The sequence below is a fragment of the Lolium perenne genome, chromosome 2 (assembly GCF_019359855.2).
Source record: "Lolium perenne isolate Kyuss_39 chromosome 2, Kyuss_2.0, whole genome shotgun sequence".
Taxonomy (NCBI): domain Eukaryota; kingdom Viridiplantae; phylum Streptophyta; class Magnoliopsida; order Poales; family Poaceae; genus Lolium; species Lolium perenne.
Genome location: NC_067245.2, coordinates 212,626,170 through 212,651,575, shown reverse-complemented (window position 1 = coordinate 212,651,575; position 25,406 = coordinate 212,626,170). Strand labels below are relative to the sequence as shown.

At 48.7% G+C, this 25,406-nt stretch overlaps 1 protein-coding gene across 1 annotated transcript; it reads left to right on the top strand.

Moving 5' to 3' along the window:
* Positions 1-4,541: 4,541 nt before the first annotated feature.
* LOC127334780 (aluminum-activated malate transporter 1) lies at positions 4,542-23,457 on the top strand. The gene is made up of 6 exons (XM_051361314.2): positions 4,542-4,966; positions 5,063-5,212; positions 5,345-5,617; positions 18,708-18,820; positions 22,734-22,883; positions 22,971-23,457. Exons 1-6 carry the CDS (start codon positions 4,669-4,671, stop codon positions 23,379-23,381), a joined length of 1,395 nt encoding a protein of 464 aa, XP_051217274.1. The 5' UTR covers positions 4,542-4,668; the 3' UTR covers positions 23,382-23,457.
* The last annotated feature ends 1,949 nt before the right edge of the window (positions 23,458-25,406 follow it).

The window sequence follows — 25,406 nt, the reverse complement described above, 5'->3', positions numbered from 1 at the left end:
GGGGATCCCTGTGGGCCCCAGATGATAGGCTGGCGCGGCCAGGGGGTGGGCCGCGCCCCCCTATTGTGTCGTCGCCTCGTCAGCCCTCCGACTCCGCCTCTTCGCCTATATAAAGGTCCCTGACCTAAATCTTCGATACGGAAAAGCCACGGTACGAGAAACCTTCCAGAGCCACCGCCATCGCGAAGCCAAGATCTGGGGGACAGGAGTCTCTGTTCCGGCACGCCGCCGGGACGGGGAAGTGCACCCGGAAGGCTTCTCCATCGACACCACCGCCATCTTCATCACCGCTACTATCTCCCATGAGGAGGGAGTAGTTCTCCATCGAGGCTAAGGGCTGTACCGGTAGCTATGTGGTTCATCTCTCTCCTATGTACTTCAATACAATAATCTCATGAGCTGCCTTACATGATTGAGATTCATATGATGATGCTTGTAATCTAGATGTCATTATGCTAGTCAAGTGGATTTTACTTATGTGATCTCCGGAGACTCCTTGTCCCACGTGTGTAAAGGTGACAGTGTGTGCACCGTGTGGGTCTCTTAGGCTATATTTCACAGAATACTTATTCACTGTTATGAATAGCATAGTGAAGTGCTTATTTATATCCCTTTATGATTACAATGTGTTTTGTATCACTATTAATCTATCATGCACTCTAAGGTTATTTAAATATGAATATCGAATGTTGTGGAGCTTGTTAACTCCGGCATTGAGGGTTCGTGTAATCCTACACAATTAGTGGTGTTCATCATCCAACAACAGAGTGTAGAGTGGTTTTATTATGTGATCAATGTTAAGAGTGTCCACTAGTGAAAGTATAATCCCTAGGCCTTGTTTCCAAATACTGCTATCACTGCTTGTTTACTGTTCTACTGCATCTGTACTGCCTGCAATATTACCACCATCAACCACACGCCAGTTGTAGCATCAAGTATTTTCTGGCGCTGTTACTGCTGCTCATATATATTCATACCACCTGTATTTCACTATCTCTTCGCCGAACTAGTGCACCTATACATCTGACAAGTGTATTGGGTGTGTTGGGGACACAAGAGACTTCTTGTATTGTGGTTGCAGGGTTGCTTGAGAGGGATATCTTTGACCTCTTCCTCCCTGAGTTCGATAAACCTTGGGTGATCCACTTAAGGGAAACTTGCTGCTGTTCTACAAACCTCTGCTCTTGGAGGCCCAACACTGTCTACAAGAATAGAAGAACCCGTAGACATCATGGGGACACGGTTTAGGACATGACATGCAGTCAATATCGCCTCCCCCCACCATGCCTTGGATAGACCCGATGTATCTAACATGGCGTTAACCAAATCAGTTAGAGTACGGTTCTTTCTTTCGGCCACCCCATTTGACTGAGGTGAGTAGGGAGGCGTCCTTTCATGGATAATACCATGTTCCGCACAAAAAGAATCAAACTCGTTGGAAAAATACTCTCCACCACGGTCAGACCTTAGCCGCTTGATCTTTCGATCAAGTTGATTTTCTGCTTCAGCTTTAAAGATTTTGAAGTAATTAATAGCTTCATCTTTAGATTTCAGGAGGTACACATAACAATATCGAGTAGAGTCATCAATTAAAGTCATGAAGTATCTTTTTCCTCCTTTTGTCAATTCACCATTCATTTCACAAAGATCCGAATGTATAAGTTCCAGCGGTGCCAAGTCTCTTGCCTCCGCAGTCTTGTGAGACTTACGTGGTTGCTTAGCTTGCACACATACTTGGCACTTGGATTTCTTGACAATAGAAAATTTCGGAATTATATTCATATTCGCCAGCCGCGTCATGCACCCAAAATTAATATGACAAAGTCGTGAATGCCAAATGTCGGACTTACTATCGTTGCAAACATGATTAATAATTTGAGTGCATATGTCTGACAGAGATAAGCGGAACAAGCCTTCGCACACATAACCCTTTCCAACAAATTGTCCACACTTGGAAATTACAACTTTATTGGACTCAAAAACCAACTTAAAACCATCTCGACATAAAAGCGATCCGCTAACGAGATTCTTATTAATGGAGGGAACGTGCTGCACATTCTTCAGCTGAATGGTCTTTCCCGAAGTAAACTTCAGATCCACCGTACCAACACCACGAACAGAAGCACGTGAGCCGTTTCCCATCAGCACGGAGCAAGTCCTTGCGACCTGATAAGAAGAAAACATAGAGACATCAGAACATACATGTGTATTGGCTCCGGTGTCTATCCACCAATCAGGAGAATTACATACTGAAAGGACAGTAGGAGAAATACCGTACCCAACGTCCTTCATCTCAGTATCAACACCAATAACAACATTTGCGGACTTGCCGCTGTTCCCACGCCGATCATGGCGTTCTGGGCAATCAGGAGCCCAATGTCCAGGAGCGCCACAAACATGTCAGTTCCCTTTCTTCTTATAAGGAGTCTTCCTCTTGAAGTTGGTTGAGTTAGAGGCTTTGTTCTTCTCGTCAAACTTGCCTTTTTCATTGTTCTTATTCTTAGACTTGTGAGATTGGAAGTTTTTCTTCTGTACCACATTGGCACTCGAACCTCCCTCAAAACTACGAGCGCGTGTGTCCTTTGCTCTCGCCTTCTCTTCCACATGAAGCGAGCCAATGAGATCCGAAACGGAAAACTCTTGTCTCTTATGTTTCAGAGAAGTAGCAAAGTTCCTCCACGAAGGAGGAAGCTTGGCAATAATGCCACCGGCCACAAATTTGTCCGGTAAGGTACACTTAAACTGCTCGAGTTCTTTGGCAAGTGACTGAATCTCATGAGCCTGCTCAACCACGGAGTGCTCATCAGTCATCCTGTAGTCATAGTATTGATCCATGACATACAATTCAGTGCCAGCGTCCGAGACCCCAAATTTGGCCTCGAGCGCATCCCACGCATCTTTACCATGGTCGAAAGCCATGTACGGGTCAACAATGTTGTCCCCAAGAATGCTGAACAAGGCCGCCTTAAACATGGTATCGACCTTCTCAAACTTTTCCTGCTCCTCTGCAGAGAGAGGCCCCTCGGGTCTAGCATCTGTGGCGCTAAAATAGCCTAGGTTTGTAAACCATAGAACTGCCTTTGTGCGCCACCTCTTGTAATGCATACCATCAAAGAGGGGAGGTCGAGTAGCGGCAGCAACGCTGCTTGAATTGATTTGCCTAAAATCAGGTTTTTGGATTGTTGGAAATATAAGCAAATATCCATATGAAATAATCCGTACGAGTAATTGATAAATCATGACTACGAAAATAACAAATAAACTAATCATGCAGACTAGTAAGGTAGATGAATAGATCACATGAAAAAAAGACAAACTGATCGCATCTACAACAGAAACTAGAAGAAGAAACTCTAACAGAGACTGAAAGAGAAACGACAAGATCACATACTTCGCAGCAGCGTCGTTGTCGCCTATGTTGAGGTTGTCGAAGAAGTTGCTGAGATCCGGGAAGAAGTTGTCGTTGTGGAGGAACTCGTCGTCCGATGACGACGCCGTGATGCCAGTAGTCGCGCCGGAGCGCTCCCCAAAAACCTGATTGCCCCTCACCCGTACAGGTTCACGAGAGGCAGGGTTCCGGAGGCCTACTGTCCCGGCAGTCGGTGCACGCCGACGGACGGGATGAGGAAGACAAAGGCGGCGGCGCAAAGAACTGGAAACAGGTAGTCGCGTATGCGTCTAGACTTGCGGCTAGGGTTGCGCAGAGCCTTATGTAGTGCGGTTCGGGAAGGTCGTGGGGCGCAGCCCACGTCCGAGTTAGCACAGCCACGATCCAGAAAAACCGGAAGGCAAAACGGCTGAGTAACGCGTCCGTTAATGACTCAAAATTGATTACACAATTAATTTCCCAAATAGCAAAAAGAGAAGCTCAGCTCGGCGAGATACCCGCGGCGCGGCGCGTCGTGTCGAGGCGAGGCGGGAGGCGGAGGAGGAGGAGTGCGCGAGGGCTCTCTCTCTTCTCACTCACTTACTAGGACTAGAACAGCCCACCTTATATAGCACTCCAACTCTTTCCCAACTAGCAATGTGGGACTAAACTTTAGCCTCCACTAGTGCTGCCACTGATTTTGGAATGGGCCATGTGAGTTTCAGAATTTGATAATGGGCCATAGCCAAAGGCTAAATGCCCTAAATTCCAGCACACATTACATCAAAAGGTGGTGATCTCTGCAACAAATATGTAAAGGTGGTGTTTTGCGCAACAAAGACAACAAAAGGTGGTGATTTGTGCAATTTCCTCGCGGCACATGGGATCCATGCCACGCGCCATGCTGCCCATGCATCCAGGAAAGGGAGACCGTACGGATGGTCGGGCGATCGATCGAGGCAGGACCTGGCGGCGGTGTCGCCCGAGGCAGTCGGGTCCGGCGGAGGCGAGCACGGAGAGAGGTCGTATCCAGCGCAGGCCCGCCGCGCGGGGGGAGAGGCCGGCTCTTCGTGCCCCCGTAGGCCGTAGCGTCGCGGTGTTCGGACGGTGCGGCTGATGGATTAGGAAGGTGTGCGCGCGCCTACTTTTGCTCCATATGTTTGTCTGCCATGCACATTGCTTCACAAGGAAGACACGGACGTACTAGGCTACAAACCTGGCGCTACTACTTAATTGGCAGCATCGATCCTACCTGAGCAGAGCCAGGACATTCTAGCCACCCACCATTGGTTAGTTCTGCCATGGATCTTGACAACAACAGAGAGAGCAATGGAGACGAGATGGTCGGCGCCATCGCCAGCTGCGGTCTGCTGCTCCACTCGCTCCTCGCCAGGCTCGGGCGTGGCGCCGCCGGGTTCGCCAGGAAGGTGCGCGAGATCGCCAGGGAGGACCCGCGGCGAGTGACCCACTCGCTCAAGGTCGGCCTGGCGCTCGCGCTGGTGTCCGTCGTCTACTTCGTCACGCCGCTCTTCAACGGACTAGGGGAATCAACCATGTGGGCCGTGCTTACCGTCGTCGTCGTCATGGAGTACACCGTCGGTACGAACGTGTACGAGCATGATTTTGTCATACGCACAATGTAGAATGTCCGTCATCTGAAACGTGCGTACGAAAGTATTTCCTTTCCTGTAACAGGAGCCACGCTGAGCAAAGGTTTGAACAGAGGTTTCGCCACCCTGGTAGCCGCCTGCATCGCCGTCGGAGCACATCAGCTAGCCGAATTAGCTGAACGCTTTGGTGTACAGGGAGAACCCATATCGCTCACAGTGTTCGTCTTCATCATAGGTACGCTAAGCATATGCATGTTCACTTGTTTGTTCAGTACCCTTTTTATTAGACTCTTCTCAACGGTATCAGAATCAGAAACAAGTTGCCTAAAGTACGGCATTTGCATATGTGCTGCTGGCAATAATGCAGCATCGGCGGCAACGTTCTTGCGGTTCATCCCGGAGATCAAGGCCAAGTATGACTATGGCGTGACTATCTTCATACTCACCTTCAGCCTGGTGGCCGTGTCCAGCTACCGCGTCGAGCAGCTCATCCAGCTCGCGCATGATCGCTTCTATACAATCATCGTCGGTGTCGTCATCTGCCTCCTTACCACCGTCTTCGTCTTCCCCGTCTGGGCCGGCGAGGGCGTCCACAAGCTCACCGTAGGCAACCTCGACAAACTGGCTCAGTTCTTCGAAGGTACTTACGTTAGTGTCAAGTCCTAAATTTGTTTAACATTCTACACTAGTGGAAAACAGGCCTTTTGATCCGGGTGGTTAGGGCCTTTTGTCGCGGGCGGCCAGCCGCGACAAGCAAGGCGCGATAAAAGGGTGGCCTTTTATCCCGGGTCACTTACGACCCGCGACATAAGGTCCACCACGTGGCAGCCGCGGGGCGCGCAGGGCACAGGCCCTTTTGTCGCGGGCGGTATTACCACCCGCGACAAAAGGCCTTCTACGTGGCGCGCGCACAACGCTTCTGCTTTAGGGTTTGAGGGGTGCAGCACCCCTCCCTCCCCCCGCCACCGACCGCCTGTTATTTCATTTTTTTCGTTCGAAAATGAAAGTTGCATATATTTGTACGCTACTAGAAGTTGTACACATTCATTCATTATATATATATATAGATCGATCAAACAAATATTGGAAGCAGAAGTCGATTCCCCTTACACATATTCGTAGGTTCCCTACATATATACATGGAGCTCACGATCGACAAACGGTACTAACGACCGTCTATTTGGAGGTAGAACAACTATCTGGACTAAACAAGCCTTTGTTGTTTATTACTTCTCTAACCAAAAGTCCCGCCACTTCCTCCGCGATTCCTAGTGCGTGTTCCTTTGGTTGGAGTCTGTCCCGCATGAAGTCGACCTATATACGAAAATGAGATGAGTATGACTATATCAGTCTTGATAACGAAATATTGATGATAATAAATAAAGTTGTGAATGTTATTGCTTACGTCGAATTTATTTCTGTTCTGCTTCTCAGTGGTTAACATGCGAATGGACTCGCAAACGTAGTATCCACATAGATTCGTCCCTTGTGGCTGCTGGGGGCACGCTACAGGAGTAAATGTTAGCTTCTTTGCAAAGGTAATGTCCTTATGAACATTCTTCACAGCTTGCCAAGCCCTGCCAGGCAAAAGAATGATTGAATGAGTGGATAATTAATTGATATCTCACGAAAGATAAAGCGCGGCGATGAAGGAAATTACACTTGGAGCAACTTCGCAAGTCCTGGAACCCGTCCGGGCCTCTACTCGGTGGGTCTCTTACTTCAACTATTCCCTTATCAGGTTGAATGTCTAGTAGAATCCAGTGGAAGCTGCACATGTTATGCATATACGTCAGGAATTACACTTAACATCGAGTAAGAAAAATTGAATGTGCATAAAAGATCATTAAGACTCTCACTCGTAGTTGTAAGGAAACAATATTGAATCACAGAAATATTGCTGCCCCAAAAACCTTAGTAGGTTTCCCCCCGTTTCTTCGCGTTTATGCTTCACCGTTTCAACATGTATTTTATCTGGGTCAACAAACCCAACATTGATAATATTATTACTTTTGCACTCACTGATCTTCATCTGCAAAAGAGAACCCATAAGATATAATGAGTATATATATGCAATGAAAACGAACATGAACTGAATGAAAATGAACTTATATGTAGTTAACAACTTACAAGCAATAGCAACTCATGAGAGATTTGTCGAGGGCTTCTAGATTGAATAACTGCCAGAGTTCATTCATCTCAATATGGATCTCCTCGTTTCGGTAGTAATATTCCCATGGTATACTCGCCACGATGTACATTTTTTCTCCTTGCATGCATCAAGGTACCACTGATGCAAATTCCGCATATGTGTTGGCAGTTTATGCAGCTGCTCTCTGCTGACCAAGTCGGCCCCGTAGACAAATTTAGGAGCTATATCAGCGAGTGGGTAGTGCAGCATCTGCGGCACCAAACAATTCCTCCACGGTAACTCCACATTGAGCCGCTAGAGTTGCAGCTTCTTCCATATTGACATCACCACCATGTTCCTCGTACACCTTGGGAACATTAAACACTTTGAGTGCTGGGATCGATTGTTTGGGCTGAGCACCGAGGAGGGGAACTTCCTTTCTCTTTTTGCCTTTTGTCGTTTGCTTGGCCTTGAGGGGTGCACTTGTTGAACTTGACCTTTTCTCATCTGCACTTCTAGCTGATGATTTGCTCGTGCCGGCCATGTCCTTCTCCTTGGCCTTTTCATCCTTTTTTGGTCAATTACCTTCGCAAGAGTGCGTGTATAGTCATCCTTCTTCTCGTGTAACTCATACTGCGAGGGTGTGTTCATAAAACTAGTAGCATATTCTATTTGCTTCTCTGTGTATGGCTCTGGCGCTGGAGGTTTTGGCTTATGGAAATGATCATAGTTGTGTTTCGCAACAGCGGCCGCATTTTCCTCGACAGTAAGATCCCAAGGACGGGGGGGAGGAACCTTTGGTACTTTTGGGAGGGGCGACCTCTTGGGGACAGGACTCTTGAAACGCTTCCGGCTGGGTGCATTCCGAGTCTTAGTGGGCGGAGGCGGCGGCGCTGGAGATGGAGATGGACTACCGATGTCGTGGTCGACGTCGTACCCACGGGGTGCTGGTGGCGACATGTGATCCGTAGGAGGAGGTGATGGTGGCCTGCGATCACCTGGAGGAGGTGATGGTGACCTGCGGGGACGATCGGGACTCGGTGCTACCCAGCCTGGCAGCTCGATGTTCTTCTTTTCCCAGAGAATGATTTCTCCCGAAGCACCTCTCTCGAGTGTAAGCCCCCCATCACCTCCAGGGATATGGAGCTCCAATGTCTCCCACTGCGGGACAACTGAATCCACCCCGACACGAGCATAGCCAGCTGGAATCGGATTGCCATGCCATGTTGTCGGCTCACCTTCAGGTCCAAATGCCGGTAAGACATAGCTGGCCGCCACCTTAACAGAAACCTTCCTGAACACCTCATGGAGATCACAAGGTGTTGTCTCCTTGATTCCATCCAAGGGGTCGCCAGGACCGGCATCTATCATCATCCGTGTAGGAGGGGCCTCCGAGTCGGCCACGCTGCTGTCTCGTCGCTGAGATATTTCAGCGGTATTATCTGGCGGGCGCTGTCCTTTTAGTTCATTTATCTCCCGCTGCTGCTGCTGAAGCTCCCGCTGCTGCTGGTCAAGTCGGCGTTGGAACTCGGCCATCCGGTCATTCTGCACCTCCAGCTGGCGTTGTTTAGCTCTCGCTCGGCTTCTATAAGTCTCCGCGTCGGCCGGAAACCCAAGCGACCACGGAACACTAGGGCCGAAGCCTCTTGTTCGTCCTCCCTTCTCAGGATTACCGAGGACAAGCGTCAGCAAGTCTTTCTCTCTATCGGGAGCAAACTTTAGTTTTCCCGCCTTTATATCTGTCGTCACTTCAATCCATTTTTGCCTGGGTACCCTAACCCTGGTGTCACTTTCAACAATGTTCCCTGTCTTCATGTCATACTCACAGCCATGCGCGAGGAACCAATTTCGAGCCCTTATGTCCCATCCTTCTCGCGTGGGTTCTGGAGTGATCCCGTTCAGCTCCATCTCAGCCTCTTGTGCATCCCACTTAGGCATGGCTCTTCCGTAGCCCCCTCGCCCCGTATGATGGTGATATTTCTTCTCGCTTGCATTCTTCTTGTTTTTCGCCGAGGTTCACAGCCTCCTCTCGATTCTTTGTACCTCACAAATTCTTCCCAGTTATGCTCCTGCTTCGCTAGGTAGTTCTCGAATAATGGAGGCTTCTTGTCTTTCTTATAATTTTTCCATAACCGGTTCTTATACGCCCGGAAAAGTTCCCCCATCTTCTTAAGAGCCCATTTCTTCACTAGCTCGCTGCTTAGCATTCTCAGACTCCGATCCCAAATCTGGCAAAGTGAAATGTGCCATCAGGTCTCTGAAAAGTGTGTCCTTGTACCTATCGGCAACCTGATTTTCGGACACATTCTTCGTCTTGTTCCATTCTCTGACAGTGATCGGGACACGATCTCTAACCACAACTCCGCACTGATTTTTGAACTTCACTCCGACATTCTCGGGTACCACCGGTTGGCCTTCCGGTGATATAACTTCAATTGTGAAGTGGTCTTTCTTGGTCAACTTCTTTGCCGGGCCTCGTTTCTCTATCTTATCTTCGGAGGCCTAAGAGAATACATATAGAATTGCATTAATGCCTCTATACTAATGCCTCAATACATATGTACATATAGAATTCCATTAATACCTCGTCACCGGAGCCGTCGTCGGCTTCTCCGTCACCGGAGCCGTCGGCTTCTCCGTCACCGGAGCCGTCGGCTTCTCCATGACCGGAGCCGTCGGGTTCTCCATGACCGGAGCCGTCGGCTTCTCCATCACCGGAGCCGGCTCGGTCGGCTTCTGTACCATCGCGGATTATGTCCGCGAATATGTCTTCCTGTTCCAAGTCCCGTTCGAATTGATCCATTGTTTCTGCAAAAGATTTAAATCGATAAGTAAATGTTCAAACACAAACCAAACCCTAACCCTAATCAAACACAAACCAAACCCTAACCCTAATCGGCGACACGTGTTTGCGAGAGGGAGAGGGTGTCGGCGACGCGTGTTTGCGAGAGGGAGAGGGTGTCGGCGACGCGTGTTTGCGAGAGGGAGAGGGTGTCGGCGACGCGTGTTTGCGAGAGAGAGAGAGAGAGGGTGTCGGCGTCGGTTGTTCGCGAGAAGGGAGAGAAGAGGGGAGTTGCGGCGTCGATGGTTTTCGCGAGAGGGAGAGGGGTGTCGGCTAGTGTTCGCGAGATGGAGAGGGGTGTCGGCGAGTGTTGTTCGCGAGAAGGGAGAGAAGAGGGGAGTTGCGGCGTCGATGGTTTTCGCGAGAGGGAGAGGGGTGTCGGCTAGTGTTCGTGAGATGGAGAGGGGTGTCGGCGAGTGTTGTTCACGAGAGGGAGAGCGGTGTTCGCGAGAGTGTTTGCGTCGGTTTAATCTACGAAATTTGAACTAAGTAACTACGAAATTTGAATTAAGTAACTACGAAATTTGAATTAACTATCTACAAAAATTTAAACTAACTAACTAATACTAAATTTAATCTAAATACTAATACTAACTAACTAATACTAATTAAAACTAAATACTAATACTAATACTAACTAACTAATACTAATTAAAACTAAATACTAATACTAACTAAACTAAACTAACTAACTTAATTAAAAAACTTAATGAAAAAAGGCCGGGGCATGGGCGCCGGCCGGCACCGGCGGCCGCGCGGGGCGGCGGAGGGTGGCGGCTACCTGCTTCTCGAGGGTGGCGCAGAGGCGGCGGCGGCCGGGGGTGTCCCAGAGGAGGCGGCGGCCGGAGGAGGCGGCGGCCGGAGGTGGCGCGCGCGGGAGATCTCGTCGAGGTGGCGCGCAGAGGCGGCCCACAGTGGCGGAGGTGGCGCAGAGGGCGGGGGCGGCGAAGAGGCGGCTCAGAAGTGGCAGGGGCGGCGGCCGGAGGCGAGGAAGATGGCCGGCGGCGGCGGCGGTGGATTTCGGCAGCCTGACGGCGCGATTTCTGCTAAGGAAAATGGCCTCCGGTGTCGCGGGTGGGGGCTCCGCCCGCGGCGGTAGATATTTATACCTAGGGCCTTTTGTCGCGGGTGGGGGCTTGACCCGCGACAAAAGACCCCCCTTTTGTCGCGGGTCAAGCCCCCACCCGCGACAAAGGGGTCTTTATCGCGGGCCGGGGCTCGACCCGCGACAAAAGGGGGGGGGAGGGGGGAGGCGGCCGATCCGCGTGAAGCGCATCCAACGGCTCCGGCCGTTTGAATCCAACGGCCTGGAGCCGTTGGACGCGGATCAGGCCTGGACCGTTTTTGTTTTTCTGTTTTTTGTTTTTCTGTTTTTTGTTTTTCTGTTTTTTTTAAATAAAAACTATTATTTCAATAACTTTTAAATGGTAACTCAAAAAGAAAAGTGTTATATATGAAAATTGATCAGAAAAATCCAATGAACATGAATATGACATCCATAGAACTATTTGCATCTCGCATATATAAATGCTGACACGTGCCTCGCCCGCCGACGCCGGCGGCGTGCGACGTGTAGCCACCGCTGACACGTGGCTCACCCCGCCGATGCCGGCGTGCGACGTTTAGCCACCGCTGACACGTGGCTCCCCCCGCCGACGCCGGCGTGCGACGTGTAGCCACCGCTGACACGTGGCTCACCCCGCCGACTCCGGCGTGCGACGTTTAGCCACCGGCCGACACGTGGCTCACCCCGCCGACGCCGGCGTGCGACGTTTAGCCACCGCTGACACGTGCCTCGCCCGCCGACGCCGGCGTGCGACGTGTAGCCACCGCTGACACGTGCCTCACCCCGCCGACGCCGGCGTGCGACGTGTAGCCACCGCTGACACGTGCCATGCCCCGCGTGCGCTATATAGAGCGACGAGTGCGGGCGCAACCACACGTCGCCACCGCCTCCACTCATTCATCTCCGGGATGCCTCCATGTCGTCGAGGGGCGTCCGGTTTCCGTGGCGTTCGAGTGCATCCGAGCGGTAGGTTCACCGCCGAGATACGCGCCGGTGGCTTCCGCCTCACCCTCGGCACGTACAACACGCCGGAAGAGGCGGCGCGCGCCACGACGCGGCGGCGTGGCGCTTTCGGCGGCCAGGGCACGACATGAACTTCCCGGATGTTGAATCGCTAGAGGAGGCGGAGTTCCTCGCGCCACCGCCGTGCCTCGTCACCGACGAGGACCGTCACCGGCATCGCCAGGTGCAGCGCCGGATCGCCATCGCCGAGCGCGACGAGCAGTTGATGCGCCAGTGGAGGGCGCGGTCCCCCGACGCGTTCTTTGCTAACCTTAGGGCACAACGCAGGTCCAACAGGCGCCACCGTCGGGCCGTCGCCGCCTTCGAGCTCGAGAACTCGAATACAACTTGGACCGAAAACGACCCTCGGTGGGATGACCTTTGGACGGAGACAACCTCCGACGACGAGTAGAGACTAGACTAGTAATTTATCTATTTTATTGTAATTTCAATAAAGTCGTTGTCGGTTCTATTAGTTTAAATTTAGTTTATAAAGTCGTTGTCGGTTGTTTTTGTTCAATAAAGTGGTTGACACGAAATTTATTACGATTGAACTGAAATTAAAGTACAGAGCTCAACAGAAAAATAAGATACATGGCCAGATTCGAATGTTGGAGCCATTCAATCATAGTCGTGCCTAGTCCTATACACGTCGCCACTGTAGTCATCAAAGTCGCCGACGTCATCGTCGCTAGCATCGGGGTCGCGGTTGTCGAACCTCGGCGGATGACCACGCGTGGGCTGGGATTGAGGGTAGCGCAGGCGGGGGCCACGATAGGCCAGGACGCTCTGGAGAGTCCGGCCGCGCCACCACATCCGACGGCCGGCCTCGTTGAAGTTCGAAGGAGGCGGGCCGTCCTCCTCGTACTGGCAACCGCCCTCTCACGCCGATTGATGAAGAAGCTGTCCCAAGTCGGGCTGTAGTCGGGATGCCACTGGGGATTCCTCCGCTGCTCAGGCGTGAGCTCGAAATAGTAGTGGTTCGTGATGGCCATCTCGCGTGGCACACCTACAGGGATAGGAGGGACCGGTACGCCTCCGACGCTCAGCAACCAGCCGGTCGGGACGCGGTAGCCGGGCGGGCAGGGGTAGTTCGAGGCGCAAAGCGCCTCCGCCTCCCGGGGTGTTAGACATACGATGGAAGCCATGGGAGAGAGTGATGAGGTTTGCAGATATGAGAGTCCAAGCCTACATATATATAGTGGAAAAATGGCGGGAATGCGGGAAGAAAATAGGCGGGAACGAAGTGGCGCGCGAAACTTTCATCCCGGGTGGAGGCTCAAACCGCGACAAAAGGCGGGGAGGCTTATCTAGGAGGGCCTTTTGTCACGGTTGGTGGCTGCAACCGCGACTAAAGATGTCGGCAGGATAATAAGGATGTGTCGGTAACCTTTTGTCACGGTTGGTGGCTGCAACCGCGACTAAAGCTGTCGGCAGGATAAGGATGTGTCGGTAACCTTTTGTCACGGTTGGTGGCTGCAACCGCGACTAAAGGTGTCGGCAGGATAAGGACGCGTGGGTGGACGCACTGCTCGATGAGATAAAGCATGTAGCGCGAAGGAATAAGACAAAGTAGAAGCGGTGCCGTGCCTATAAAAGGAGCATCGATACGCCTTGCCAAGCAGATCAACAAGCCAAGCACAGTTTAATCTTCATTATTACATAAATGTAGAGATTGTCTTGGGAACTATATATGAAGAATACATTATTACATCGCCATCTAGTGTTGTGATCTTCTACGCCGTAGCCATGGAGAATCTTCATCATTTAGCAAGATGCTTGGGTCAATTTTCACCGTGAAGGGCGGAATTTCTTTAAACTTATTATAATCTTCTGACATGTCTGTCTTGTCATCCACTCCCACGATGTTTCTTTTCCCCGAAAGAACTATGTGGCGCTTTGGCTCCTCGATTGATGTATTCTTTTGTTGATTTCTTTTTCTTGATTTGCTAGACATGTCCTTCACGTAGAAAACTTGAGCCACCTCGCTGGCTAGGACAAAAGGCTCGTCCAGTGCACGCAAGATTGTTGGGATCCACTGTTATCATACCGTACTTATCGTCAATATGTATAGCGCTGAGCTTCACCCATTTGCACCGAAACAAAGGGACCTTAAAAGTGGGACCATAGTCAAGTTCCCATATCTCCTCTATGTATCCATAATATGTGGTGGTCTGCCCATTCTCGTCTGTTGCATCGAAGCGGACACCGCTGTTTTGGTTGGTGCTCTTTTTATCTTGGTCGATCGTGTAAAATGTATTCCCATTTATCTCGTACCCTTGGAATGTACATATGTTTGAAGATGGTAACCTGGCCAACAAGTACAGCTGCTCCACCGCAGATGGGTCATTAATGAGATGTCTTTGCAACCAAGCCGAAGGTATTCATGTGTTGACGTGTAATCAAGGACTCGGGCTGGCCCGGGTTTATTTCTCGTAAAACATTCTTATGTTTCTCGATGTACGGAGCCACCAAGCTGGAATTGTATAGAACTGTGTAGTGCGCTTGATTGAAAGAAATCTTGTCCCTCCACACCGTTGCTTTCCTTCCTAGTGTGCCTTTTCCAGTCAGCCTCCCCTCATACCGAGATTCAGGAACACCAATCGGCTTAAGGTCAGGAAGAAAGTCAACACAAAACTCAATGACCTCCTCGAGTTCCGTAGCCCTTTGAGATACTTCCTTCCGGCCTAGCTCGGTTATGAACATATTTCTTTAAGACTCCCATGAACCTCTCGAAGGGGAACATATTGTGTAGAAATACAGGACCGAGAATTCTAATCTCTTCAACTAGGTGAACGAGGAGGTGCGTCATAATATTGAAGAAAGATGGTGGGAACAACAACTCGAAGTGACAAGACATTGGACCACATCTTCCCGTAATCCCGACAAAGTTTACGGATCCATTACCTTCGAGAAATTGCGTTCAGGAATGCACATATCTTCACAATGGCTAGTCGAACATTTTCTCGGTAGAAGTCCCCTCAATGCAATCGGAAGCAATTGTGTCATAAGCACGTGACAGTCATGGGACTTCAGGTTCTGGAATTTTTTCTCCTTCATATTTACTATCCCCTTTATATTCGACGAGAAACCAGACGGAACCTTGATACTGAATAGGGCTTCAAAAAAGATCTCCTTCTCTTGTTTGGTAAGAGCATAGCTGGCAGGCCCTACAAACTGCCCTGGATGATTGCCGTTTCGTCCTTTATGAAGTTCCTGGTCCTCACGTGCTTCTGTTGTATCTTTTGTCTTTCCATACACGCCTAGAAAACCTAGAATATTCACACAAAGATTCTTGGTCAGGTGCATCACGTCGATTGCAGAGCGGACTTCCAGGACTTTCCAATATTCTAGCTCCCGTAAAATAGATTTCTTCTTCCACATGGGCGCGTGTCCGTCATCGTCTTTCGAACAGGTCGACCGCTGGACCCTTTCCAAAGATAACATTTAAATCCTTGACCATGTCAAATATATCAGCACCACTACGGGGACAGGCTTCGGACGGCTGTCTTGCTCGCCATAGAAATGCTTGCCTTTTTTCCTTAATGGATTCTTGCTCGGAAGGTATCGACGATTGAAAGTGTACACAACTTTTATTCTTTTTGCCAAATATTTTCTTTCCGTCTCATCTAAACAGTGTGTGCATGCATTGTATCCTTTGTTCGTCTGTCCTGAAATGTTACTGAGAGCAGGCCAATCATTGATGGTTACGAATAGCAACGCTCGTAGGTCAAATTCTTGCTCCGTGTGCTCATCCCACACACGTACACCTGGTTTGGCCCACAACTCCAAAAGTTCATCGACTAATGGCCTTAGGTACACATCAATGTCGTTGCCCGGTTGCTTTGGGCCTTGGATAAGCACCGGCATCATAATGAACTTCCGCTTCATGCACAACCAAGGAGGAAGGTTGTAGATACATAGAGTCACGGGCCAGGTCTTTGTGTTGCAGCTCTGCTCCCCAAAAGGATTCATGCCATCTCGTACTTAGACCAAAGTATAAGTTCCTTGCCTCACCTCGCAAAATCCGGGAACTCTCTCCCGATGTTTCTCCACCGCCGACCATCAGCGGGGTGCCTCAACATCGCGTCTTTCTTACGTTCTTCCATGTGCCATCGCAACAACTTGGCATGCTCTTTGTTTCTGAACAAACGTTTCAACCGTGGTATTATTGGAGCATACCACATCACCTTCGCAGGAACCCTCTTCCAGGGTGGCTCGCCCTCAACATCACCAGGGTCATCTTTTCTGATCTTATACCGCAATGCACCACATATCTGGCATTTATTCAAATTCTCGTACTTCTCACCGCGGTAGAGGATACGATCATTAATGCATGCATGTATCTTACGCACATCTAATCCTAGAGGGCAGACAAGCTTCTTTGCTTCATATGTACTGACGGGCAATTCATTATTTCTTGGAAACAGCTTCTTTAATATTATCATCAATTTCTCAAATCCCGAGTCAGTCACACCGACCTCTGCCTTCCATTTCAGCAATTCAAATATGCTACCCAGCTTTCTATGCCCATCTTCACAACCTGGGTACAACAATTTGTGGTGGTCCTCTAACATCTTGTCGAACCGCAACCTCTCCTTATCCGTGTCACAGTCTCTTCTTGCATCGTAAATGGCCCGACGAAGATCATCATCAACAGGATCATCTGATGCCTGTTCTTCACCTCCTTCTTCTTCATTGTCGTCCATTGCGGTATCAAAGCATTCAGAGAACATAGATCGATAATACTTCTCATCATTATCTTCTTCCTCATCGCCGTCTTCCATCATAACCCCTTCTTCTCCGTGCTTGGTCCAAACATTATAACTGGACATGAACCCAAACCGAAGCAGGTGGCTCTTAATATCTCTTGAGCAAGAGTAATCCTTCTCGTTCTTACATTTTAGACATGGACAGCACATAAAACCTTGCTTCGACTTGTTGGCCTCGGCCACAAGCAGGAAAGAATTCACGCCCTCTCTGAAAGCGGGAGCACATCGGTTACCGTACATCCATGGATGACTCATCTGCATCATAAGTACAATTATATATGTATCAGATGCAATCACCTTGCTAAAATTAGTATTGTACGGACTATGCATATATATATAGTCGAGAAAATAGTTGCTAACCTTTTTGGATCAAAAAGAGGAGAAATCTTATCAAATAAACCAAGTGGCATCCCTCTCACAAGCATTCCATCAAACACCTCTTGTGCACATGTAGAAAAAATGAGCTAGCATACACCTCCACCTTCACCACCAAGGAAAAAATGAGGTGGGGGGGTGGCTGGCTGCTTCTATATATAGGGCGGGGACATTTTGTCGCGGGCCGTATTACGACCCGCGACAAAAGGGGTGGCCACGTCGCTCCTACCCCTTTTGTCGCGGGTCGTAATACGGCCCGCGACAAAAGGCCGCGACAAAAGCCTCCGCGCGCTCCACATGGTTTCGGGGCGACGTGGCCAGGCCATTTGTCGCGGGTGCAGGCGCGCCCGCGACAAAAGGCTCCCACGGAAGCCCTGTTTTCCACTAGTGCTAGTTGATGCAGGGCTAGTGCCCTGAAATAGAAACCGAGAGACTTGTGCTCTCGAAAAGAAAAAGGATCAGATCACAAAGCAACATTCTGATAGATAGCACTTCTCTATGGCTTGAAACAGATTATTCTTCCAGGCCGCACACCAGAGAATTAGTCATTGCCCCTATCCTCCCACAGTTTCTTTACAGTAACTCCCATCCTTCTTCAGTAATCATATGTAATGATGGATCCAACTTCTCCAAATGTAACAAATCCAGTGTAGTCAGTGGCGAAAGATGGAAATAATATGAGGTGGGCGGCGAATTCTTAGAAAATGATGCAGAGACCAAAAATAGTCATGAGACATTGATGTTACATATGATTCTAACACAATCCCTTAGAACAATAAAAATATAAACATATTTGATTATAAGTAGAACCTACCAACATACCAAAATGTCATCTCAATGTTTTTTCATATTCTCTATAATTCTATCGATCAAAACTTCTGAATATCCCTCGATCGATGCGTAACTCGGTCTTGATGATCTTTGTTGCCGGGAAATACATTTCAGTTCTTACCATCGTCACTGGTAAAAGCAAATCTAATTCATTGAGCTGATAATGTCCCCCATAGGAAATATGGTGTGCCTTTCAAATATCAAGAAGTTAAAGCCACCAATTCTCCTTGTATGAATAACAATTAGCTCAATGTTATCTTGTATATAGTAAGGTTCATGGTAAATCTTATTAAGTCAAGCAATCTTATTCACATTCAATATAGAAAATGAGTCTATATTTTTTTAATACCTAGTTTCTTTTTGGGTTCGAAATAAGTTTTACGCAGTGTTCACTAAAATAAGTATAACTTTTTCACACGAAGTCCTTTTTCGATGTATGACCACTCGAATTATTCAGAAAAAAACACGTGCATTTAAATGCATTTACCAAAAATCAAGGTAGGGCGGCTGCCCTGCCTTGCCCAAAGAGGAGCTTCGTCCCTGAGTGTAGTGCCTTTCGGCAAACTTGAGCAATTGAAACATTGTGAGGCCATGTTAATATCTTTTATGGTAGTATATCTTTTATGTTATGTGTTATGTTTAAGGCACAAGTGTCCCACGGTGGATATTCAAACTTTGAACTTCATTCTTCTATAATTTATCGGCATGCAGGAATGGAATCCGAATGCTTTGGAATAAGCACAGTCACCGATAATTTGGAAGCAAAAGACTTCCTTCAAGAATACAAGAGTGTTCTAAACTCGAAGGCCACCCAGGACTCTCTGGTAAGTGTACTTTACGGGATCTTATGGTATCACCCTTAATTGTGTTATTGTAATCTCATGTCATCAAGATTAGACATTGGTTAATACTAGTTCAAACATCCCACTAGAGTAATACTACTGGGTACTTCAATAGTTGACAAAAACAGTGCCTCTAAATTTAGTCAAGAAGTCAATGTTTTCTATGTTTAACCAGTTTATAGACAAGTACTACATGACTAAATTAATAGAGTATCAATAGATACACCACAAAATATATTTGCATAGTGTATTTATTCAATTTTATAGTATATACTAGCAAAAATGCCCGTGCGTTGCACTGGGAGAAACAAATTAGTAAAAGCTATAGTGAATCATGTGTGTTTATTCACATTTACTCATATTCATGAGGAGCATAAACATACCTACTAAAAATTAGATTACAAGCTCCTCACTGCACGGACTTGTAATACCGCATACTGGTCATGATGGTGGATGTGTCATCCTTAAATTTATTAAGATATGATATATCGAATGACACAAATGGTTTCAAAATAAGTCTGTGCATTATAGATTAAACTTTTGAAGACTCTGATTTGTTCGCTATGTTTTTATTATCACAAGAACTATTCACTTTGTGCCAATATGTATTTTATCTAATTTTTATATAACCGTCAAACGTGCGCAACCTGAATTGTAATAATGCCTTCTCAGCTTGAACGGGTGTACTTCCCTAATAAAATAGTTGAATGATCCAAAAACATGCACATAAATATTGAATCAGGCATCTCCAGCGGGCCTACGCATTTCAGACGGTCAAATTGACCGCATGTGTCGGCTCGCGGACCCATACGAACCGTGATGACTGTTTGCGTCGGGGGTATTCCTAGCAGTGTGGATGCATTTTTTTTTAGCACTGACACCGTCAAGATCGGTAATGGCGGTTTAACGTCCCGTCGAGGCTGCCGCCGGCGATTACCGGTTCCCGCGCGACGACGGTGGTTTCCGCATGTGGCCAACAGATTGGCACGTTTTATCGGCGTTTCGCGCGGGCAGGAAACGACTACACGCGAATGTCGTTTCCTGCCCCCGCAGTGGCTATGTATCGTGGACGCCAACGAGCGTGACAGGCACACCTCAACCTAAACCCTAGCATCCATCCATATGGCCGAGCACAACCGCACATGTGCCCGCCTTGTTCAGATTGCCCGCCAAGTCTACCCGGATGATGTGGACCTCGCCGAGCTCCGCGCGATGGAGGCGTTCGATGAGGAGCAGCTCGCCGCCGATGCCCTTCAGGCCTAGCAGCTGGACGGGGAGGCGGCAGAGGCGGAGGTTGCAGAGGCAGAGGCGGCAGGGCGCACGTTCACCCTGACGCTAGAGCGTCCGGGGCAGCGTGAGCACCGGGCGGCGGCCATGGAGGGACTCCAGGAGTAGCTCACCGAGGCCAGGGTGGAGCTCGCCGAGGCGCGAGTGGAGATGGCGGCGGGTCCTCTGTTGCCGGCGGTCCCACCCACAGATGTCGCCATCCACGACATCGCCAACGACGACGAGGATGACCACATCCTGTACGGCGGCGAGCAGCGGGCTCTGCTCGCGTCGTTCGAGAGCCTACCTAGGGACGCCGATCGTCTTCAGGCTCTGGCAGCGGAGGCAGAAGCTTGCAACCCATGCGCTCGCCATGAGTCGGGCGCACCTGTGCTCCGACCTGGATTCGGTCGCGCGGATGGAACCAGAGCACACGCGGGTCGACCGGGAGAACCGCGAGCTGGAGGACGTCATCGCCACAAGGGACGAAGCAGTGGCGGCTAGGGCCCGCTACCACGTCGACATGGCGGCGGCGGAGGCGACGGCGAAAAGATTCCACTTGGACTCCTATCTGCCGAGGCCCTCAAACGCCGCAAGCGGCAGGACGAGGAGTCCGATCGGCGGCTTGCGCGACGCAAGGAGTGCGTTAGGCCGACGCGCTCCGACGACGGTGTCGGGCCCTCAGGCGGACAGTAGTAGGCTGCGCGACTGCGAGTAACCCCAACCGTAGTAGGCCGCGCGACGGCGAGTAGGTACGGTTGTTGTAGTTTTAAGTTAACTCGACTAACCATTTTTGTAAAGACGTAAAGACGGACATTTTGGCTGGAACTATTTTGCTTACCTTAGTCACTGCCTATCGGCCCCGAATGCAACCAACGCGATCACTTGACGTGACCGCCCAGCGTCCGCAGAGACGCAAACGTGTCGCATATTTAGGTCGTGTTTGCGTCTCCACGTAGGCCCCAGACCACGATGCCCCGTCGCCCCATTGAAAATGGCCTAAAGATCTACATGGGCGCTTGCCGTAAATCGTGATACCCAAAAGTGGAGACCAGGGAATGGAAGAGCTGCGTAAGCAGTGAATGGAGTACCTTGACGCATTTGCGCTTCTTAAGCCGGATGCGCGTCTTCTGAATTTTACTAACCAAATTTCCCAGTAGAGGATGCTTGCATTATTAACTACCAGAGCAGCAAAGTAAATACATTAATCTGCGCTTACAGCTACAAAAAATCAACACCTGAGTGATTCAATTCTCACGAGCATATGAACAAACAGGTATAGAGCACCGGTTAACAATCAACACCTGATTGATTCAGCTCGATTCATTCAGCTCTCAACGAAGTAGTGGCCATGGCCTACAGCGGGGGGACGCGAAGTCGCGAATCTCCGTTCTATTCACGGGCGCCATCGACCAGGTCTCTGCCATCATCCTCGAGACGAATCTGATGGTGAATCGATGGAAGAAAATGACATCGGGAGAAACGTGGACAATCCATGGAGATTGGGAGTAGAATAAATAGGGCTGGAGATCCAGGAAAAAAAATCTTCGAATTAACCCGATCTAAAAAAAGAGGCATGAACTCCTTTTCATCTTCACTGGATCCCAATCTTGGTGGGAAGCAGGGTCAACTCAACAGCGGAGGGGGAGCAGCGGCTGGGACATCCGCTCAACGGCTCGATCTGCTACTTGCTCGCCTCCGTCTCGGCAGCAGCAGACTTTGGACAAACGCTACGCACGTGAGGTTCAGCTGGGTGATCGGGGAGGAGTTGTTTTTTCTTTCTCATCGGGACGATCCAGGCCGGAAGGAACACAAACTCCAGCGACGGAGGGCACTTATGGATGGCACAGTGGGTAATTTCTGCAAACTTTGGAGGCAATTCTAATTAGGACGACGACCGAGGGAGAAACCCTTTTGCTTTTATTATTAAGTATAGATTTATATTATATATATTTGCAAAAATTTCACATTTTCAAATTTAGTTTTTCTGATAACTAGATGATATGAAAGGCCTATCCAGTAGATAATTTTGTCCTAATATGGACGTGGGCCATCCAGTCCTTATTTTTTGTGGGAATGGGCCATTCAGTCCTTACGCCATTAATTTTCTATTTAACATTTTTTAAGTTTAATTAGTCTATTGGTCGAGGTGGTGGGAATAACGTCGGAGATAGGGAAACATAGGCCGGGGGAGAAGGTTGGCCAGTGACTACAATCTAGAGGAGAACGATAAGATGGCGGGGATGCAGTCAAACTTGAAAAAAATGGCTCGAGTGGGATGGCTTTGAGGAGGCCGAGTGGATAGCCGTTGTGGGTTTGCAAATTTAGCACTTCGAGGGGGGGGGGGGGGGTAGTGTCTGGCTGTTTTCTTTTTATGAGATTTTAAACTTTTTTCTTATTTATTCTAGTTAGATCGTGTCAAAATGCAGGTAGGAGTCTTTGCTTGTAATCAATCTTGAATAGCTAACCATTGAAAATTAACTATACCACTGTGTCATTTGCAAATGATTATATCTCTCGTCGAAAACTGGTTGGAATATCTTTAGCGAAAAAATGTACTAGTATGTAGTTCATTCAAAGATTCTTATTAAAATAAAAGGTTTTTACAGTGCTATTCTCCAAACCACAGAGCACCTTTGCGAAATGGGAGCCTCGTCATGGGAAATTCAGATTTCGACACCCATGGAGCCAATACCAGAAGGTCGGAACTCTGTGTCGGCAATGCGCATCATCCATGGAGGCTCTTGCTTCATATGTCATCACGACCACAAAAACTCAGGTACATATAACTCTTAACAAAATTCCCCCACTACGGAACGAAATGACTAACCAACTTCGATGATTCTTGTCTCCTGTCCATCACCAGTACCCTGCAGCTGCCAGCCCAGATCTGTCCTATAAGGTTCGAAAAACATGCGGCGAAATGAGCTTGCATTCCGCCAAGGCGCTCAGACAGCTCGAGACGGCAACTGAAACCATGACCGTGCCGCCTCCGGCGAACCTCGCCGTGTCCGCGGCCATGAAAGCAGCGGAAGGCCTCAGACTCGAGCTTGCGGAGAACGCGGCTATGCTGCAGGTGATGCACGTTGCCGTCACCGCGTCGCTTCTCGCGGACTTGGTTGCTCAGGTGAAGGAAATCGCGGACTGCGTGGATGTCCTGGCAAGAGAAGCACACTTCAAGAACCCTAAGGACGAACGGAGAGACGTCGCCGTGGATACCTTGAGTCGAGGGAGAAGCGGTCCTTTGCCGGACGTTGTTGTTCAGTGTCCAGAGTAAACCCGTGTCGAGAGCATCGATAAGAGATGATATGGATGTATGGTGCAGATCAAAGTGGTACTATAGAAGTATGTACTACTACTACATCTACATCTAGTGTCTAATTTCTTCGAACTTTCCTTATACAGTGAACTAAACCATGAATCTATGATGCTGAACTCTGGTAAGTATGAAACGCTGAACTCTTCGAGACTGTTTTGCACGACCGTTCACGGGCCTCCTGGCTGTTGTGGATGTGGGAGTGCGGCCCATCCTATGGGACATACCGTGCGGCCCAGACATATTTTGTCTGATCTAATAGAAGCCCAAGTACCAAGAACGGGGAAACTTTGGTGAAATAAAAAATGTCCCCAGAATTAAAATTGTCACAATTATTTAAAATCGTATATTTTGAAAAAGTCAGATTTCAAACAAATATTCAGATTTTAAAAATATTCAAAACATGAAACTCAAATTCAGATACAATGAATATTTGGATTTGATAAATGTTCAATTTTTGAAGAAGTTTAGATTTTTTAAATATTTAGATAAACTGAAAAGGAACCAAAATGAAAACAACAGAAAAAACGCCAAAAGAACTGGTAAAAGAAGAAGAAAACGAGAAAAAAAAACGGGCGTAAGTTTCTGAGAGCCTCCCAAAACCGGTGCAAGCGATCTGTGTAGACCGGCCCATAAGGAACACTAGGAAGAGAGAGGGTGCCCGTAGTGAAAGCTATGTACTGGCTAGGAAATGCAGCAACATGGGCAGCTTTGCTTCGATATGGTGTGGAGCGGAGGCGGTCGCTCGTGGGCTGTTGGCCTGTTGCTAGCGGCTGGCCATATCATGGCCATTTGGAGCATGTTAGTTTGGTGGTTCACGTGAAATATAGTTAGACCCTCAAGAGAAGATTTTGGTCTGATTGTATGCATGCCTGCCCTTCAAGTTGTGACCCGCGGGATGATTAAAGCATCATGTGGCCAAGCCCGCTAGGAACTGACAAATTGGCCATTTCCGTGGAGTCACCCGCGCCAAAATGGAGAATCTGGTCGGTAGGGCCATCCATGGAGATGCCACGAGCTCGCGCGCTGCAACGAATGTGGAGGGACAAATTCTACCACCACCCGCGTAAAATTACCCCCTCCCTTTATGGGTGCGGCACTGTCACCGCCCAAATCCAAATCCACCATTTCTCCCCTTCGAGCTCCTCCGCCCTTCAAAATCCACGTGAGCTTCTTCACCGGTTGCACCTACGAGCACGGTGGTGGCGGTCGTCGGTGACCAGGTAGCTTCTCCCTCTTCCCCAAGATGTGTGATGGATGCTCTTTTGGTGGATGTAAGAATCTCAGATCCTTGATCTTGTAGCTTAGACAATAAGCATGTGCTAGATATGTGTGGATCTGAATGGATTTGATGGTTCTTGTTGCTAGTGAGTGTGTAGTTGGGTCATATGCAAGCGCTTACCATTGTAGGCCTACATGTTGATTTGTTTTCTATTTGACTTGCTCGTGGCCTACATGTTGATCTGAACTAATATAATATATTCTCAATCGTAGGCCTTCCTAAATCATGTTAACTTGCTGAACAAGTCCATAGTGAATCCCTCAGATGAGCATGATCTTCATGCCCAAGTACGTTCATCCTAGCCAACTCTTCGATCCGTGCTTACTGATCAAGAAAGCTGAAGGTGGTCTCTATGCTTAGATGACAGACGGGAGGGCCTGGCATAGGACCTAACTATGAAGGCAATATGATCAGTGCTACTCCTTTGTTGTTCATCTTCTATCGATGGTGGTCATGCTATGTTGGCGAGGTCATGTATATTTTGGGAGGGGACTGATATCCCTCCATTGTCTAGGACTTGATTAAAACTGATCTCTGGTCTTTCATATTGTGGGAGATGGTACATATTAACCCCTCTGATGATGAACTTGTAATGCATATATGACAAGATATAGTTCCTTAACTTGTGGTGCATCAACCATTAGGGAAACTATTAGTTCGGGTGGTGTTGTCTACTACCACCCCTTTTAACGAATTGATTATTT

Bases quoted from the DNA above. Each gene is read 5' to 3' on its own strand.
- LOC127334780 (XM_051361314.2), top strand. From the start codon at position 4,669: ATGGATCTTGACAACAACAGAGAGAGCAATGGAGACGAGATGGTCGGC. The intron at 18,821-22,733 runs GTAAGTGTACTT...TCCAAACCACAG, and splicing joins AGGCCACCCAGGACTCTCTG to AGCACCTTTGCGAAATGGGA. The intron at 22,884-22,970 runs GTACATATAACT...GTCCATCACCAG, and splicing joins TCACGACCACAAAAACTCAG to TACCCTGCAGCTGCCAGCCC.